Here is an 18,590-nt window from a genome sequence, read left to right on the forward strand (position 1 = left end):
GTGTGTAATTATTACTGACTTTCCTAAGTAGTAGGAGCTCCTTTTGCAAGAACGAGTGATATTTGCAGATGACAGATGTTAATTTGCAGGGTGGCAACTTTTTTTTTCTGACAGAGGCCATTGGATATTTATAACTTCATCTAAGAGCATAGATTTATGGGATTTTTCTCTGAGAAATTTCAGTTATGTGTGAGGTCCTTGGCAGGACTAAAACAAATGGTTTCAAGGGTCTAAATTTATGGCTTACAGGCCAGATGGTCCCAACTCTTGCATTAAAGCAAGAACTAGCTTTTCCAGGCAAAGGAGCAAAGCCACATTCCACTAGTCAAGCCAAACCAGCATGTGGGAGCGTTCTAAGAGCTCCCTGTGGACTGTGGGCACTTCCTTAGAACCTCAGCAAAATCCTGGGGCTTGAGCTTTTCATTAATGGCAGTGGTGGAGATAAATGGAAGAGACTGACACAACACCAGTAAAAAATTGTTTTCTAATATATATGGGAGTTTTATTTTGAAATGTTCATAGACACAGTTCCTCTGCCAACCCTATGGCAAACTCAAGCTTCATCGGTCCATTTTCCACACACATATACATAGTCCCACACACATTTACAGTATTTTATTTATCCTCCTTCAGCCTGTTTGCCTCCTCCATCACATTAACACCCATGCCCCAGAGAGGCCATGTCTCATCTTACTAACATTCATTTTTAATGTCCACAGTACCTGTTCAGAAGGGTTCACCATGGTGTGTCAACATGCATACACAGTACTTTGATCAGATCCAAACCCTCCACCTATTCAACAGCTTTCGATGGTCTCACCATTTCCACAAACACAGATGCAATGTACTTCAGTATTATGATCCTTTACCATTCTTCTAACCTTAAGTCAATGTGTATGCATATATAAATGTGTATGTATACATATATTATACATTAATAAACACACAAAACTTGGAATGTTTATGTTTCTCTCGGGTCTAGCATCCACATGAGAAAATGTACAGTCTTTGTTCCGAACATGGCTTACCTTGGGTATTAGTGTCTCTAGAGCTGTCCATGTCCCTGTGAAGCACAGCTTCATTTCTTTTTTTTTTTTGCCAGTCCTGGGCCTTGCTTGGACTCAGGGCCTGAGCACTGTCCCTGGCTTCTTCCAGCTCAAGGCTAGCACTCTGCCACTTGAGCCACAGCGCCGCTTCTGGCCGTTTTCTGTATATGTGGTGCTGGGGAATCGAGGGTCGTGTATCCGAGGCAGGCACTCTTGCCACTAGGCTATATCCCCAGCCCACAGCTTCATTTCTTGATCCAACCAGTTATAGAGCATCTCAAATGTTTCCATCACTTGACTTGGTTGGTGCTTCTAGTATATCCTGAATTACATTCCTTCACATGCCCAAGAATGGTATTGCTGGATCATATGGTAGATTTTTTTTTGAGGAACTTCCTGAGTTCTGTAGCAGTTACATTAGTTTACATTTCCACCAGCAGTATGAGGGTTCCTTTCCCTTGAATCCTTACTAGAATTTGCTGTGTTTTAGATGACTGCCATTTGTATTGGGAATGAAATCTCACCGTTATTTTGTGTATCTTTTATAGCCAGGGATGTTGAGCATTTCTTCATATATTTATCAGCCAATTGTACCTCTTGAAAAGTGTGCGTTCAGTTCATTTGCCCACTTACTAACTGGGTTGTTCATTCTTCAGGACTTTAGTTTTTTAAGCTCTCTGTGCATTTTGGTTATCAGTCCTTTGTCATATGTACAGCTGGCAAAGATTTTCTGCTATTTATTAGATTCTCCATCTTTGTGACTAGAAAAAGAACAGTCTTAGCACTGGACATAATCAAAACAAAGCACAACCATGGCTGAGATGAATTTTAACAGGAAATTAATCATCTGTGAACACAAGAGCCCTTACCTGAAAGGTGATTCAAGTTGTCAGGCGTCTATATAGGAAGAGCTTGAATCCAGTCATCAGTACTGCCAAAACAAAACCTAGAAAACTAGTCAATCAAGGTAGTATATAAACCAAGCTTGATAGTTCATGCTTAATCCTCACTACTTGGGATGAAGGCTGACATAGGAGGATAAGTTCAAGGACAACCTTTTCTCAAAAAAAAAAAACACCCTACTGGGCTGGGAATATGGCCTAGTGGCAAGAGTGCTTGCCTTGCATACATGAGGCCCTGGGTTCGATTCCCCAGCACCACATATACAGAAAATGGCCAGAAGTGGCGCTGTGGCTCAAGTGGCAGAGTGCTAGCCCTGAGCAAAAAGAAGCCAGGGACAGTGCTCAGGCCCTGAGTTCAAGGCCCAGGACTGGCCAAAAAAAAAACAACAACCAAAAAACCTACTGTTAACAGGTATTTCTGTCTAAATAAAGTCTCATCTAACCTAAAAGAACTCATGCAAAAATGAGAGTAAAAATGTCATATTTGACATTTTTTTTTGAAAAAGCTCAAAGTCCTAGTAGATAAATCAGCCTGGGAGTAATTTGGAAGAAAAAACTTCAAATATCAAGTCGCAAACTGCTACAAGTCTACATAAGTCAGTCTTAAGGAACAGAAGGTTATTGCTTATTCTAAAGAAACTTGCAAAAAAAAAAAAAAAAAAGACATTTACTGCAAGAGCAGTGGCTTCTGAGAGCCTGTCCCAGATTGATCTGTTTAGGCTTACAGTTTTACTGTATTAGACTTCATACCTCCTGTAAAGCAGACACTATTAACCCCAGCATATAGATAAAACTAGCTGAAGAGCTCAGGGGACAGCGCCCAGGCCCAGAGTTTATGCACCACAACCAACAAATAAAAGAGAAAATGAAGGAAAACTGGTGAAGAATTATTTATAGATGAGAATTCTTAGGAAATAGAAAAGCACCAGAAAATCCTTTAGCACTACCAGAATCCACTCAAGTATAAAAAATAGAAACTAAAATGTAACAGATACTGCCTGTAGTACTTTAGAGTTTGCTACAGAGGCAGGTACACATTCAAAGAATGAAGACAAACTCTCAGAATATACCAATTTTCAATCAGTAGCATGACAATGCAATCTTACAACATAGTGTTGGGTTAACTGGATCTCCATGTAGAAAAATCAATTCCCAACAGGTGATCAATCAAAATAAATATGAAGAAGCTTGTAAGGAAAACCTGGTAAAGTATACATTGTCAATGATAAAAACTGTAGAATACAGGGGCTGGGAATGTGGCTTAGTGGTAGAGTGCATGCCCTGCATGCATGAAGCCCTGGGTTTGATTCCTTAGTACCACATAACCAGAAAACACACAGCACAAATTAGTAAAGTCACTTGGGAAAATGGAAAAGTGTGGACAAGTTGGGAATATGAAACACTCTGACCCATTAACCCAGTCATATTGTGTCTAATTGAAAAGTGTAATTCATTTCCCCTGACCATGCAGGAGACTACTCATAGCAGTTGTACTCAGAACCCCCAAATTGGAAATAAAAGCTGTGTCATCGATAAATTAAGACTGTGACATACTACGCTAAAACTATATACAGCACTGATGACCGAATTACACAAAGCATAAATAATTCTTATGAAGAATATATTACCTCAGGAGGCTGAGAATCAAGCTTGAAGCCAGACCAGCCAGAAAGGTCTGTGAGACTCTTCTCCAATGAACCTCTAAAAAACCACAAGTGGAGCTGTGGGTTCATGTGGTAGGGTGCTGGCTTAAGCAAAAAAGCACAGGGACAGCTCCCAGAACCTGAGTTCAATCCTAATTCTAGCATGCATGTACACACACACAAATAGATATGAATTCACTTGTACAGTGAAGAAAAAAATCCTACAATTAGTCTGTAGTGTTGTAAGTCAGGCAGATTACTCCTTGGACTGGTAGTCATTAGGACATGTGAGGGATTTCTATGGTGCTGGCAATGCTCCTGTCTTGACCTGGGTGATTGCGTGTAATGTTTATTTTTGAAAAAAATGTATTGAAGCCTATGTAATGGTTTGTGCACGTTTGTTTATATACTATACTTCTGTTTAAAAATATCTATATTAAGAGAATAATACTCTTACCTAACTGCAAAAATAAAAACGGTAAATGTAAAATACCCAGCCAGTTTAGCAAAAGACTTACTTGTAAGGATGGAACTACAAAACTTTCGATACTATATGACCTCATCATTGCTTCTTTAAGTATCAGTGAACTTACATGCAGGTACTTCTACAATCATTATCTCAATACATTTAATTTTTATTTTAATTTAAAATAACATTTAATTCTAAAAACTTTATTGTACAATTTAATTCTACAGCTAGTCAGTTATAAAAGATGTGAGTACTTGAAAAAGTATTAACAGTAATAATGGATACAAACTGTAATGGTTTAATAAGTGACCCAGAATACACAATATACTCAAACTTGTGTGAAAACCTAATACAAGTGCAGAATTTTTTTTTAATCATAAATAATTGGAGCTGGCTGAGTTGCATAATTCAGAATAGCACACTAATCAAACATATGGCTACTACTTTCACAACAAAATATGAATATTTACACTAAATGGAAAAGGCTTTAACTTCATGTCATTTCAGGCCAGGTTGCTCTAAAGTGAGTTTCGATGTTAAACTTTTTTTTTTGCCAGTCCAGGGGCTTGAACTCAGGGCTTAAGCACTGTCCCTGGCTTCTTTTTGCTCAAGGCTAGCACTCTACCACTTGAGCCACAGCACCACTTCTGGCTTTTTCTATATATGTGGTGCTTAGGAATCGAACCCAGGGTTTCATGTATACACTAAGCCATATTATCCCAACCCCTTTGAAGTTAAAACCTTAAAGGAAAAAAGCCTTACGAATTCTAGAATTATGAGGAAGACTGTAAATCACCAAGGCAGGAGTGGGAGAAGGGAAAGCTTATTAATGAACAAATTGTGCAATATGGATAGTTAGGAAAAAAGTGTAATTTAATAATTTCTTCACATGAGGTAGCAAAAAATTATACATGGATTACGAGCACTTCTAGTTTTAACAAATGTAGTAAAAGTTTATTAAGAAGCCATGTATTTGAATCAATTTCCTGTCAAGGAAAATGCATACGTTATAAAGAAAATGGCATTTTGCTGTAAACTTTTTGGCAGAATTTGGCAAACTATACCAAGGTTCTTCAAAAAATGTACACATTTGCATCTGGTAATTCTACTCTCTAAAGTGTCCCCCAAGTACCTAATTGGGTATTGTAGATCAACGTTTATTTACAAAATGGCTCCTCACTATTTTAGTAGCTAAAAATCGGAAAGTGCTGAATGTTATATAAAGTGAAAAAAAGCATTTGGAAGTTATGTTTACAGAATGAATCCAATGCAGAAAAATATAGTCACAGTGATGAACATTTTTTAAGCCATTAGAAGAGAAAGCCAAGGAAAAAATAAAAAAGTATACCTTGACATATAATTTAAAGGAGCTAGGCATGGGCCCGAACACAATGGTTTAATAAACACTGAATGCAGAACACAGAAAGCAGTATGCCTTTGCAATCACAAACCAAAAAAACCAACCTTTACTTGCTTCCTGGTCATGCTATCTTTGGCTTGAATATTGATGAGTGCTTTTCTCATTTGGAATTTTAAAACACTACAGGACTCTTAACATCCAGGGCTAAAATAATGAAATATTTTAACTGCACCACTTCTCAGGTTTAGCATGCCTGGACTACATTAACCACTCACTACATGATGCCTGACTTATTGACAGTTGTGAGATGGGTTCTCATGGGTGGTGATGATAGGACCAGGGTCGTTTCACTCTGAAATGAAGTCACTGGACCATCTGACTGTTAAATTGGCTACCAGGTACCAGAATCCAATTAAAGCTCGGGACATTACATCTTTAAAAGATTGTTGGCTGGGTGCCAGTAGCTCATGCCTGCAATCCTACCTCTTCAGGAGGCTGAAATCTGAGGATCCTGATTGGTTTGAAGCCAGCACAGGCAAAAAAAGTCTGCGAGACTACTCATCGCCAATTAACAAGCAAACCGTGGAGCTGTGGCTCAAGTGGAAGAGTGGTAGACTTGAGCAAAAAAATTCAGGGACAGCACCCAGGCCCTCAATTCAAGACTCAGGACTAGCAATAAAACAAATAAAATAAACAGGAAATGAGGGTTGTCTATTTCTTGGTTATAAAAATACAACTTGACTCCATCTAAAAGACCCCTGCCTAGTTCACTGGTCCTGAACAAAATTAACTTAATTTACAAATAAATTCTTAGTACTTAGCATATATAACTTAATAAGAAAATCTGTAATTTTCAGTATTATATGAACTCCTAAAAAAGACTTGCAAAGGGAATTTAATCAAAATTTCTAGATAGGCTTGCCAATATATATTCAAACTTGTGACGGTAATGAAGATATTTACTTCAAACCTGTCATATAATACCAAGCTGAGTTATGTAAATATTAACTGCATGATACCCAGGGTTTTAGGAATGGCCCATTGTCACATCAAAAATTTCTTACAACAGAATTTCTGCAATAAAGTCCAACAATTCAGAAGACATAGTTTCTACTTTAAAAACTGTTAAGAGTATGATGTTATTTATTTTTTTTAAAGGCCCAGTACAAAAAATGGTTGGGGAAAATAACATTTTAACAAAATATACACCCGTAGAAAAAAATCCTAATATACTGACATTTAATTAAACAGAAAGCACTTGAGAACATACTTTAATATCTAGGCACAATTGGTCATGTATTAATTATAATTTCTATTATTTAAAAGTTTAAACCAGGTCAACTTGTCTGTTGTATAAGTCCAATAGAGAAGGCACCTCTCTTACTCCCCTTAAGAATCTTTTGAGAGTAACTCTTTATAAATATTTTAAGGGACCCAAACAATGTGTTAGGTGTAAGTAAAGATATAGTTGTTTAGCACGCCCTATCCATTTCATGAGAAACTAAAATTAAAATACAGCTATGATTTGTCTTTTTACATCTTATGATGGATGTGACTTCCTAAAAGGACACCAGAAAATAATCCTTCAAGCCAAGTTTTAACATAGAATACAAGATTTAAATTAAATATGCATTGGTCACTACTTATGTGAAAAGTTCTATGCATTAGTGCAATTCTTTATATCCCCGGTACTTAGGGGAAATTTTATAGATACCAATAAATCTCAACTATTACATAACTCAACTTTTTTATGGCTCAAAAGTCTTAACCACTTAAAGTTCTGTGAGAGATCTTAATAAGCTATAAGTGAAAAGGTCAGAACACTCAAATGGTTTACAAAAATTCTCTCTTTAAAACAAAGAGAACAGAATGACCAAAAAGAATAAAGTGTAAAATTTCAGGAATATAGTTTTCTTAAACTACAATAATGAGGTTATAAGGGGGGGAGGGGGTTATAAAGTATTGACTCTAGAAAAAAAGTCCATCAAACTACTGCTTTCTGATTAAATACTTTACTATCAGTCAAGATGGCGACCATTTGTTTTTACTTAGTGGCTATGTATTCAGATATCTTACTAAACAACCACTGAAAGTAATTTATAAAGACAAACATCATTTTCCCCCAAAATGAGTAAGAAACTATTTCAGATGAATAAACTTCAGAGAGGGATCATTACAAGTAAAAAACAACAACAAAAAAACCACAGTGTAAGAACATTAGGCTAATTTAACCTCTATTTCAACAAGATATATATACAATATTTACAATATGCACTGGTCAAAGCTATACAATTTTGCAGACTGGCTTTACTTACATTTCTGCAAACGTTTTTGCCAAAATAAAATTATTTCAAGAAAGTCTATTTACAAACTAGGTAGCTGCTTCAGAAACAGCATGATTTAGATAAAGTGAAATTTCAGTACAATGAAAGTGCAGGTCACGTTTTCAGATTCCATTAGTATCCCATTTCCTACACTCACGTTTAAGGGATTAGAGTTCTAAATGCTATACTGTTCTTATACAGTCAGAGTGCTTTACTCATCATAATGCAATGATAACAAAAATTTGTCCACATCCATTCCAGCTGGAAATGAACTAGGTAGCTTCTTTTTCTGTCAAAAAAAAAAAAAAGGGAAGAAAATAATTAACTCAGGGCTAGATGGGTTTTCTTTATAACTCACCTAAAATATTATACTAGATTCTTTTATTCTATTATTTTTTTTACTGGGTACTATTAAGATAAAGCAGATTAAAATTTTAGTTCTACAGATAAATTTTTAGGTTCTTTTTTTTTTTTTTTGCCAGTCCTGGGCCTTGGACTCAGGGCCTGAGCACTGTCCCTGGCTTCTTTTTGCTCAAGGCTGGCACTCTGCCACTTGAGCCACAGCACCACTTCTGGCCGTTTTCTATATATGTGGCGTTGTGGAATCGAACCCAGGGCTTCATGTATACAAGGCAAACACTCTTGCCACTAGGCCATATTCCCAACCCAGATAAAATTTTAAACCCAAGCTTAATAGAATTAACATTAGTTTAACATTAGAGTTCAGGGGAAAAGGTCTGAATCCAGAATCTATAAATGATAAATGAGACAAAACAACATTCTTTCTATGAAGTGGCCATTATTGTAAAACTATATACTTTGGGGCTGGGAATATGGCCTAGTGGCAAGAGTGCTTGCCTCATATACATGATTCCTCAGCACCACAGATGTGCCAGATGTGGCGCTGTGGCTCAAGTGGCAGAGTGCTAGCCTTGAGCAAAAAAAGAAGCCAGGAACAGTGCTCGAGGCCCTGAGACCAAGGCTCAGGACTGGCAAAACAAAACAAAAAACTATATACCTTAAAAATCTTAACAGTTATTAGATGTAACAGGCATGTATTGAATTCTAATCATTGACTAGGTAGTTTATATCTACTCTAGTTATTCTGAAAACTACAGGGTAAGAGAAATGGTAACTTTAATGCTAAATGAAGCTGGCAATCTGAGAAGCTAGAAGAAAGCAGTTTGTCACAGTCACCACAGCAGACACTTCATCAAATCCAGACTTGCAGGGCGCCAAACTAAGATTGTTTGTGTCCTCTAACTATACTTCTTCTATGACATCCTAAAGACCTATTCATTTAGTAAAAATAGTTAAAAAAAAATGACATCCAATGGGTTTTGTTCATCAATGCTAGGGCCTACACTGCCTTTTACAGATTCTCACAGTTGGGAAAACTGGGCAAAATTGAATTTTTCTAATGTTCCACATTAACATCAATGAGGACTGTAAAACAGACATGAAGAAAACCTCCAGGGGTTAAAAGAGAACAGCATAATGTAACTCAGTAAGGCTGTATTAACAGCATTTCCCCAGTTTTCCACACCTCAGATAGTTTTCAGGAAAAACAAAAAAACTTGAGTCCTACAAGGACAAACTCCCACTTTCCCAGGGAGATGTTTATAAATGCCTTGGCCATTGTTTTAAAACCATCTCTTTTCATCTGGACTTGTGAGTACACTGGTACAATATATCTGTCAAAAAAAGACAGCACTTTGCCTCATACACACGAAACCCTGGGCTCAGTTCCTCAGCTCCACACATAGAAGAAGCTGGAAGTGGTGCTGTGGCTCAAGTGGTAGAGTGCTAGCCTTGAGCAAAACAAGTTCAGAGACAGTGCTCAGGCCCTGAGTTCAAACCTCAGGACTGCAAAAAAAAAAAAAAAAAAAAAAAAAACAACAAAAAACAAACCCGACAACAAAACAAAAAACCTCCCAGCACTGTCTTGATTAATATATTGGCCAGATAATACTGGCAAAAATGTTGACTTCTCTAATTTGAGAAGGGAAAGGTGTGGTTTGGAAGTAAACATTTTTTTAGCCAGTCCTGGGCCTTGGACTCAGGGCCTGAGCACTGTCCTTGGCTTCTTTTTGCTCAAGGCTAGCACTCTGCCACTTGAGCCACAGCGCCACTTCTGGCCGTTTTCTGTATATGTGGTGCTGGGGAATCGAACCCAGGGCCTCATGTATACGAGGCAAGCTCTCTTGCCACTAGGCCATATCCCCAGCCCTGGAAGTAAACTTTTTTTACTTGCCTTGATTTTCTTCTTTTTCATTGGTACTGAGGAATTTGGGAGATTTTTAGTGGATTGACGGGAGTTGCGCTCCCGGTCATCCAACTCCTCGATTTTTCGCTTTTTTGTGGCGCTCCTTGATGACGTTCGAAACTGCTGTGTGTTATCTTTCAGGGGAGTTGTGGAAGTCCTGGAGATAGCTGCTCTGGAGAGAATCATCAGGGTGTGAGCAGCCATGTTGACGCTGTTCTCACTGCCCGTCTCACTGGCAGGGCTGCAGGCAGGCAGGTCCGAGGCCCCAGGAGCAATCATGACTTTGGCAGTGCCACCGTCCTCACCAAAACGCCGACTAGATGGCACCTTGATGCCATCTGCAGGTTCATCTTTATGTTTTTCCCCTGCTCCTGAGCTAGGTGTCCGGGGTATGGGCAAATCACTATCAGGGAGTCTGTTTACTGGGCTATGCAACTGAACATCCTGTAATATTTCTGTGGTAATCAAAGAACTGGAAGATTTGGTTTGTTCTTGTTTCAGCTCCTTCACAGCTGTGCCTACTGAAACATGTTTACTGTTGGAGGCTGTGGCTTGTTTTTTAGTCAATTCTTGCAGTGAAGATACAGTTTTCTCACTTCGTAAACTCCCATTTTGTTGCCCAATAGACAGTTTTGAAGTGTCTGGATTTTTCTGCCTTTCTACATCCCTACATAATTCATTCTCCTTGTTAGCTGTTGCTTTATGGAAAGACTCAAGCACCATTTCTGTTGGTGAAACCTTTTTTTCTGGTTGAGTTTCCCTTATGGTGTTATGCCGGCTAATGGCAGTTTCTGATTTAGATAGAATCTTGGGCAGAGGAGTTTTCTCTCTCTCTTTCTTGATAGCATTATTAGAGGGGGGTTTTGAAGTGGAGGACACAATGGGTGAGTCAAGGTGAGGAAAGAGAATCTCACTCCTGTCTTTGTTTTGGGAGACCACCTTGTGGGTTGTCATTGAAGCAGCAGGGCTATCAAAACAGAGCACACGTCTGTGGCGTTCCAATGGTTTGCTGGCTGGGACTGCAATCTCTGTGGAGGGCACAACTGTGTTTTCTTCTGATTTTTTCCCCAGTTCTGTGGCCATGTTCTTGTCAGAAAGTTCAGTTCTAAGAAAACAAAAGCAAAACCAAACAAAACCCCACAATGTTTCTAGTAACAGAAAGGAACCTTTTGCTTTTAATCTGAGCATTTAATAACCTACACGCCATAGCTATCTTATGCTCACCTTTGGGCTTGAGATCCAACTGAATAACTTGATGAATCTGCCAAATTATTTACCTGTTTTCCTGGAAGTACAGACGAAGTCATTAGAAAACAGATACATTCCTGAGAGAAAGAATATACTCCTCTGAAAGAGGATGGAACCGATGACAATACTATACACTACATAAAGCCATCTAAGTGATACCTAAGGTACAAGTAAAACATTCTCACCTACTGGCCTTTTCAAAGTAGCTCTGTTAAAATATCTGTAAGGAAATGTCCATATAGAGCTAAGGCCTTGCTTCAACTTCAGGCAAGTATTATGAACCCAGTCTTTAAATCTAAGAATTACAATGTTCCATACAGCACCCAAAGCAATGTTGTCATCCATCCACCGGTATGTAGGGGGAATAGTTCTAAAGACCCTATTCACAGATGGGGTCAAGGTACCAACATCCACAGATGCTTAAGTTCCTTATATAAAATGGTGGTGTAGTTGCATTTAACTTAAGAACATCCTTTAAATCTTCTCTAACCTACTTAAGGTACCTCATACAAAATAAATGCCAAGAAAATAGTTGTTATACTAAGTTGTTTAGGAAAAATGACAAGTTCTGTACATGTTAACACAGACATAATTTTTTTCCTCCTGAGCACTTTCTACTTGTAGTTAGTTCGTTGAATCTGTAGATACCAAACCCATTGGGAGACTCAGTTATATAAACAGAGCATTATATTATACTCATTTTTAATTTTTATACATGTAAGTAAGGCTTGCAAGCCTATCTCACTGAAACCACATGCTTTTAACATCTACCTCTGAATTTCCACGGTATTCAAAGTTTATATGAGAGCAGCAAGATATGATCACTAGAAAGGGTTAAAGTTGTAAATACAGAAAACGCATGGCTAAACTTAGGTTTTAGGAAGACCAGTGGGTAATAATGTGGAAGATGAAATAGATAAGAAGAGAGAAAGCTAAAATTCTAGTAAGATGGTGGCAACAATATATTCCAAGGAAGAGATGGAAACACGATGGACAGTCACATGGACGTGCAGGGGTAAAATGGCAAAGCCTTGGCAGAAGAGGTCTTTGAGAAGATATAAGATTCAGATACATGGACTTTGAAAATCCTAAGTTATAAAATTAGCAAGGAAAAAAAAAAGTGTAATAGTCTAGCAATGGCTCCAGAGCCACCACTAGCATCAGCAGTTAGGGTAAGTTTATATCTGAGTTAAATATGAATGATAAGCAATAGAACGTGGCTAACAGTTGGATGAGAAGAAAACATTCTAGGTAGAAGACCCACAATATAAGGTGAGTGCCAAGTATAGTTGCTACAAAGGACATAGAAAGAGATGAGGAGAGGTTGGAACTAGGCATGTATGTCAACCTGAGCCATTTCTATTCTTTCCTCCTTTCTCTCCCCCAACCCATGGGTGTGGGGGGAGGTTGCTATGTTGCCAGGCTGGTCTAAAGCGTTTGGACTGAAATGAGCCTCCTGCTTCAACCTCCCAAGTGTTAAGATCTACAGGTGTATGCCACATGCCCTCCAGAGGTTTCTATTTTAATCTTGTGCATAGTGGGAAGCTGCTCAATGTTTTCTTGGCAGGAAGTGATATATTCAGCTTTGCATCTGAGGTGCCAATGCTGCTCAGCCAATAGGTATAGGGTAAATTACCAAATAAACAAGAAGATGGGTGCTAGTGGTTTGTGCCTATAATTTTAGTTACTCAGGAGGCTAAGATCTGAGGATCACTGTTCAAAGCCAGCCCAAGCAGGAAAGTCTGCAAGACTCTTATCTCCAATTAACCACCAGAAAAATGGAAGTGGTACTGTGGCTCCACTTGTGACATAAGAGATGACAAAGCTTTAAGCAACGATAGGCTATCACCTTAAGGATAGTAGAAGCATTTCAAAGCACAAGAGTTTCTACAAACAAATGAGTATGAGGGTACAAAGCTGATACTTAAGTAGCTTAAAAAAATCCACACACACACACACACACAAAAGATGAGGCACCTGTACAAGGCTTTGCTCTTAGTCCTTGAGTCTTCTGAGATTTTGAAGGAACGGGGAATTGAGGGATACTTGTACTGCACACAGGTGCTGCTAAAGGCATATGAAGGACCTAGAAGAGAAGAAGACACCCATTATGCAATGTCTGTAAAGTTCAACTGCACCACTTCCAACTCATAAATCTTACCTGCTGAGGAGGGGCAGGAAAGGTGTTTCCATTCTGTCCAACTACAGACACAGGAATCATCCCTACCATTCCCTGGAGTACGGGCTGCACGGGAGAGGCAATTATGATAGCAGAGCCTAAAATAAAGAGACAACTCACATTAGAAGATAAGATGTCAAAGTCATTCGTGCTTTCAAATAAATGCTATGACCATCCCTCCTTGAAATAAATGCTATGAACACTCCTTCTTGACAATCTACTCTCCTCCAAAAACTTTTTTGGGGGGACACATTCTATTTATGGTTATTATTAAGTAGTTGTACCACAGGAGTTACACTGCATAAGGTAGGTTATCAGTATCATGCTTCTTGGTCAGTGTCGTTCCTTCCTTTGTTCTCCCCTAAAAAACTCATTTAAGAACAGTAAAACTAACAAAGAAAAAGACAATCTGAAAATTAAGGTGTGAATAAACCTAAGGTTCTATAGCTAGACTGTATTACATCTTGAATTCTAAAACAAAACAAAACAGTGAAAAAGAACCGAGTTGTGAATATTTCAAGTATGAATCTTATGCCAGAAAATTAGGATCTAAATGAATGTTTACAAAGCAAGTTTATGCTCATATCCTCAACAGATTATGCCTTAACAGTACTGCTCAAAAAGGCCATAGGTATTTGCTAACCACAAAGAACCACTGTGTAAGAATTATCGTGACTACATGGTCTCCATTGTCAGTCATACTCTGTGATTACAACAATTTAGCTGTGCCCTATAAAATGAGCTTGTTCCTAACACCACTTACCATTTACAACTACAGTCAAATGCATTTCCTCACTTTTAGGCACAGCTTCCAGCCTCACAAATGCCTTGTGCACATGCTTACGCTGCTGCCCTTCCCTTCCCTTCCCTCCCAATTTCTGTGGCTCAATTCCCACACTTTCTACCAATTCTGACTTCTCTTTGTAAGATAGAACTGAATGATATCTAGTTTAAATACTTAACTGCTAACATTTAATCAAATGTGTGTGCCTGTATAAAAGAAAAGAAATAAGGGGTTGAGAGGAGCCTGAGAACTATTACATATGGAAATGGGGATGCATGTGCCACAAGCCCTATTTCTGAGGAACACACAATCAAGGGGAAACATATAAAACAGCCTGTTATGAATACAAAAGCCTCCTCTGAACAATAGGTTTCTAAAGGCAGGAGTCAATTTTGCAAGGTAGAAGGCAGAAATCAATGATATCCATTTCTAGGGAGAGACTCTTCCACTTGAGCCACACCCTACTTGCCCTCAATCCTTTCCACTTTTGCCTCCAAGTAGCTGGGATTCTATGCATGTCACACACCACGCCTAGTTGGTTTTGGAGACAGAGGTTCAGTAACTTTTGGCCTGGGCTGGGCTTGAATCACAATCCTCCCACGATGCCTGCGTAGAAGGGGTTTTATGGAAGAAAATTTCAAGTTGCTGTTCAAAGTCTCTCCAAATATAAGACAAATTCCTGGAAAACTAGGACCATAACAACAAATTAAAAACAACCTCCTTTCACTGGGTTTTAACAGGTACATAGCCATGAACTTTTTTCACTTTTCACTTTTTTCACTTCTGGCTATGTTCTTAAAAGTTACCTTGTGAAAAGTTTGGTGATACAGCTTGGTTGAGAGCGAACACACTGTTTGGCCTTGGTGGAGTCTGTAACTGAGGTGGAGGAAGAGGTGCTGTGATAGGTGCAGAATTCCCAGGCAATACCACAACATTTGACTGACTGACAGTTGTTCCCAAGGCTGTTGGATCAGTCATACAAGTAGCTATCAGAATGTTATTGGAATTGCCAAAGGTTGTGCTTGTGGTAGGTATCAACTGTAAGTACCCTCCGTCCTTGGAAACACACGGGGTAACGGGGATGCAGTCTTCATTCTGAGCACTGCTTACTGTTGAGTCCTCAGGTTTGAGGACCAAGAGGCTCTGCTCCACTGAGGAGGAGTCTCCTACTTCAACAGAAACAACAGCCCCTGCAGGTTCTTCTGAAGATAGGCTTTTAACTAATTCTGCATTCTTGGCAGGTGATTTAGGAGAAGACAAAATTATAGTTGGCAATGGGTTTTCTCCACTGATACTAGACACAGCGTTGTTAAGTTCAGTATCCGAGGAAACAAATGGATCATCACTAATTATAATTTTGAGAGAGACAATATTTGATGCATCCATCTCTTCTGAGTTGCCATTGGAAGGTTTATCATCAGTACTTTGGGACTCAGGGTGAGAATTCCCCGTGGAGGAAATGCTGGATTCGGAAGGAGTGTGACTAGTTTTTATAGGATCGCCTTCTGTAGGCATCACTGCTATGTTGCCACAGTTTTCACTTTCAGCAAGAGAGAGAAAGAGAGAATCTCTGTCTTCTTTCGCAGAAGATGAAGGCTCTTGCGAATATAAAATAACCTTCTCGGCTTTGTGTGGCTCAGTTTCGTTTTCCATAGGAGTTAACTCAGTTGATGCTGAATCACTTGGTGACTGTTTCACTGGAGAAGCTGGATCTTCCAGGCAAATTTCTACTTGCTCAGATATATCTAAGCCTGGGCTGTCAACAGTTATGGGCAACATTTTACTCTCAAGTGAAGAACTATCTTGGCAATTTGGTAGTTGTTTTGTTGCAACTGGTGATATATCATTACTTTCAACTTTATTCTTGTGAGTCTCACAATCTGGTGACTTAGCACTATGGAAATTTGTCTTAAGTCTTGCTGTATTATTAGAATTTTCACAAAGCTGACTTTTTTTAGATGGCTTTCCAGTTACTGGAGTATTTGGAAACAAAAGTTGAGAACTTTTCCCAGAAAGAATTAAGTTTTCATTGTTGGTTTCACCACCCAGTGAAACAAATGAAGTAATTGGTATATCAGGCTGATCAGGCTGTACTTGACATTCATTCGGTATATTTGGGGACAAACAGTTTTTCTCAACCTCCATAACCATTTCCGTTCCAGTGGGTATCTGACTGGTGTACAGTTCAGTACAATGCTGATTACATGCAGAACCAGGACTTCCTCTTTGGCTGAAGTCATTGAAAGCAGGTACTGACTCAAAGGTAATGTCAAGGTTACACTTCTGTTCAGTAGGTACAGATGGTTTAGAGGCCTTTTTCTGGATGCTAGAGCCTATTTGGGGAAAATTTTCCTGTGTTTTCTGTCCTAACACATCATGGTCACTGTCATTCTTCAAAGCACTTAATGCATCTTCATTTTGGTAGGATGTACAAAATGGGGGCTGACTAGGATGACCATCTGCAAAATACCAGTATGATGAAAAGACATGGTGAGTATGTTTATTTCCAAATCACTCATCTTTACCGTACAACCTATGTTGCTAAGGAAGTACTAATCTTTATTTTTACTGATGCCTTTTAACCAAGTGTCAAACTGTTTTCAAAGATTCTTAGAAAACAGATGACACCATGAATGAAAAATTAAGCTTGAAAATATCGAGTATTTACTAGTATGTTAAAAGAATCCAACAAAACAAAACAAAAACCCACAAAAAAAAAACCCCAAGAAAATAAAAACAACTTGCTCCACACATTATTAGAAATACAGTGGTAGAACTGATGGTGATGGTGTTTCAATACATTGACTTTTCAACTTCCACTGTTTCTACTGATATTTTTTTATCTGATACATTATTAGAAGTTGAAGGAGGAGGTGGCAAGAACATTTTCCATTATCTATACTATATTTGATCTGTGTGTACTGTTTAACATTCAACACATATTTACTGAAGACCAACCATATGCATGGTTCTGGAATACAAAGATGAATGATCCAGTCTCTGATCTTGGAGAGATTAGTCTAGTAGGGAAGCAGATATAGAACAGAAAGTTATAATAAAGCATGGTAAAAACTATAATAGCACAGGAACAAAGGCACTTCTTTCTGCCTATGGGACAAGAAATAAAATGTCGTAAAGGAGGTGCTGTGTCAGATGACCTTGAGAAACAAGGGAAGTATGACAAACAAAGTAAGAGGAAAGGGTGTTTCAGAAATCAACACAGCACTTAAAACACTGAATCTTACAGAAGTTACTATTCAGGATAGAAAATGTTAACTTGAACAAATACGATAAAATACAGGGAAGACCCAAACAAATCAGACTTATAGAAGCGACAACATATTAGGTAGAGTCCATTCAAATCCTTATTACGTGGGAGATCAGGAAAAACTACATTTAGGCCACATGAATTCAGGGTAGATAATGTCTTCATTACTTCTGAGTGCTAGGAATGGAAATGAGGCTCTTAGCACACTAAGAAAAACAAGATTTCAAGTTTGGTTTTGTACAAAGTCAAGCTAAAATGAAACAAAAACTTTTAGATATAATATGAGCATTTAGAAGCATACACTACATTCTAGTTCAGATTAAGAAATGGAGGACTGAACTTAGGTATGGGCAGAGGATTGAAACAAGGATGTTTCAAAACTAGTTTTTTAAAGATAAGGCATGGAAAATTGGTTAGTTTTATTTTTTTTATAGGGCAGGAGGTGATATCTAAAAACAGGTGAACAGAAAAGATGGCAAAACTCAGGAGGAGTAGAGGTAGTGGTGAAGCAAAACATGTGGTAATGCAGGATGACCGTCATCTCTGGGGAATAGGGGTGCGGGAGAGATAGGTAGCAGTTATAAAGCAGATTTTTATACAACTGGCAATATTCTACTTTTTCTTTCTTTTTTTTTTTTTAACTCAGGAGAGGAATGTTTGTATATTTCCTGATTTGGCTGAATGGATTAGCTATTCAATGGGACACATACATTTTTATTATGTACTTCTGTAGTATTTGCTATACTGTACAATAAGACTCTCAAATTCAAGACTATCACTATATATTATACAAGTCCCTCCCCCACTCTTACATGTCAGATACACTGAGTCGTATCACCTGTGTCCACTTATCAGGCCCAATGACTTCTGCCACGTGACCTTTACAGATGAGGGGCCTTTCTGAAATTATTGCTATAGACTTTGTCTACCTCATCAACATTAGTAATATTAAATCATGAATATCATAAATCTACTGCATAATAGAGAAATGGGTACTAAAAATCGCCCATTAAAGTACTAAAAATTTAGGGGTCATTTTTATTAATGGAGAAAAATTAGAAATGTAAAAAAAAGTAGTAATTTGAACCACTTCTGATTTAC

At 38.3% G+C, this 18,590-nt stretch overlaps 1 protein-coding gene across 1 annotated transcript in view; it reads right to left on the bottom strand.

Moving 5' to 3' along the window:
* Nucleotides 1-6,484: 6,484 nt before the first annotated feature.
* LOC125349551 (protein NPAT) overlaps nucleotides 6,485-18,590 on the bottom strand; it is a 30,339-nt gene continuing 18,233 nt past the window's right edge. The window contains exons 13-18 of the mRNA XM_048343784.1: nucleotides 15,028-16,680; nucleotides 13,420-13,535; nucleotides 13,236-13,344; nucleotides 11,235-11,295; nucleotides 9,999-11,115; nucleotides 6,485-8,033 (exon numbers count right to left, since the gene is read on the bottom strand). Coding sequence (XP_048199741.1) covers nucleotides 7,956-8,033; nucleotides 9,999-11,115; nucleotides 11,235-11,295; nucleotides 13,236-13,344; nucleotides 13,420-13,535; nucleotides 15,028-16,680 — 3,134 coding nt within the window. The 3' untranslated portion in view covers nucleotides 6,485-7,955. The remainder of the gene's footprint in view (nucleotides 8,034-9,998; nucleotides 11,116-11,234; nucleotides 11,296-13,235; nucleotides 13,345-13,419; nucleotides 13,536-15,027; nucleotides 16,681-18,590) is intronic.

The sequence above is a fragment of the Perognathus longimembris genome, chromosome 3, assembly GCF_023159225.1.
Source record: "Perognathus longimembris pacificus isolate PPM17 chromosome 3, ASM2315922v1, whole genome shotgun sequence".
Taxonomy (NCBI): domain Eukaryota; kingdom Metazoa; phylum Chordata; class Mammalia; order Rodentia; family Heteromyidae; genus Perognathus; species Perognathus longimembris.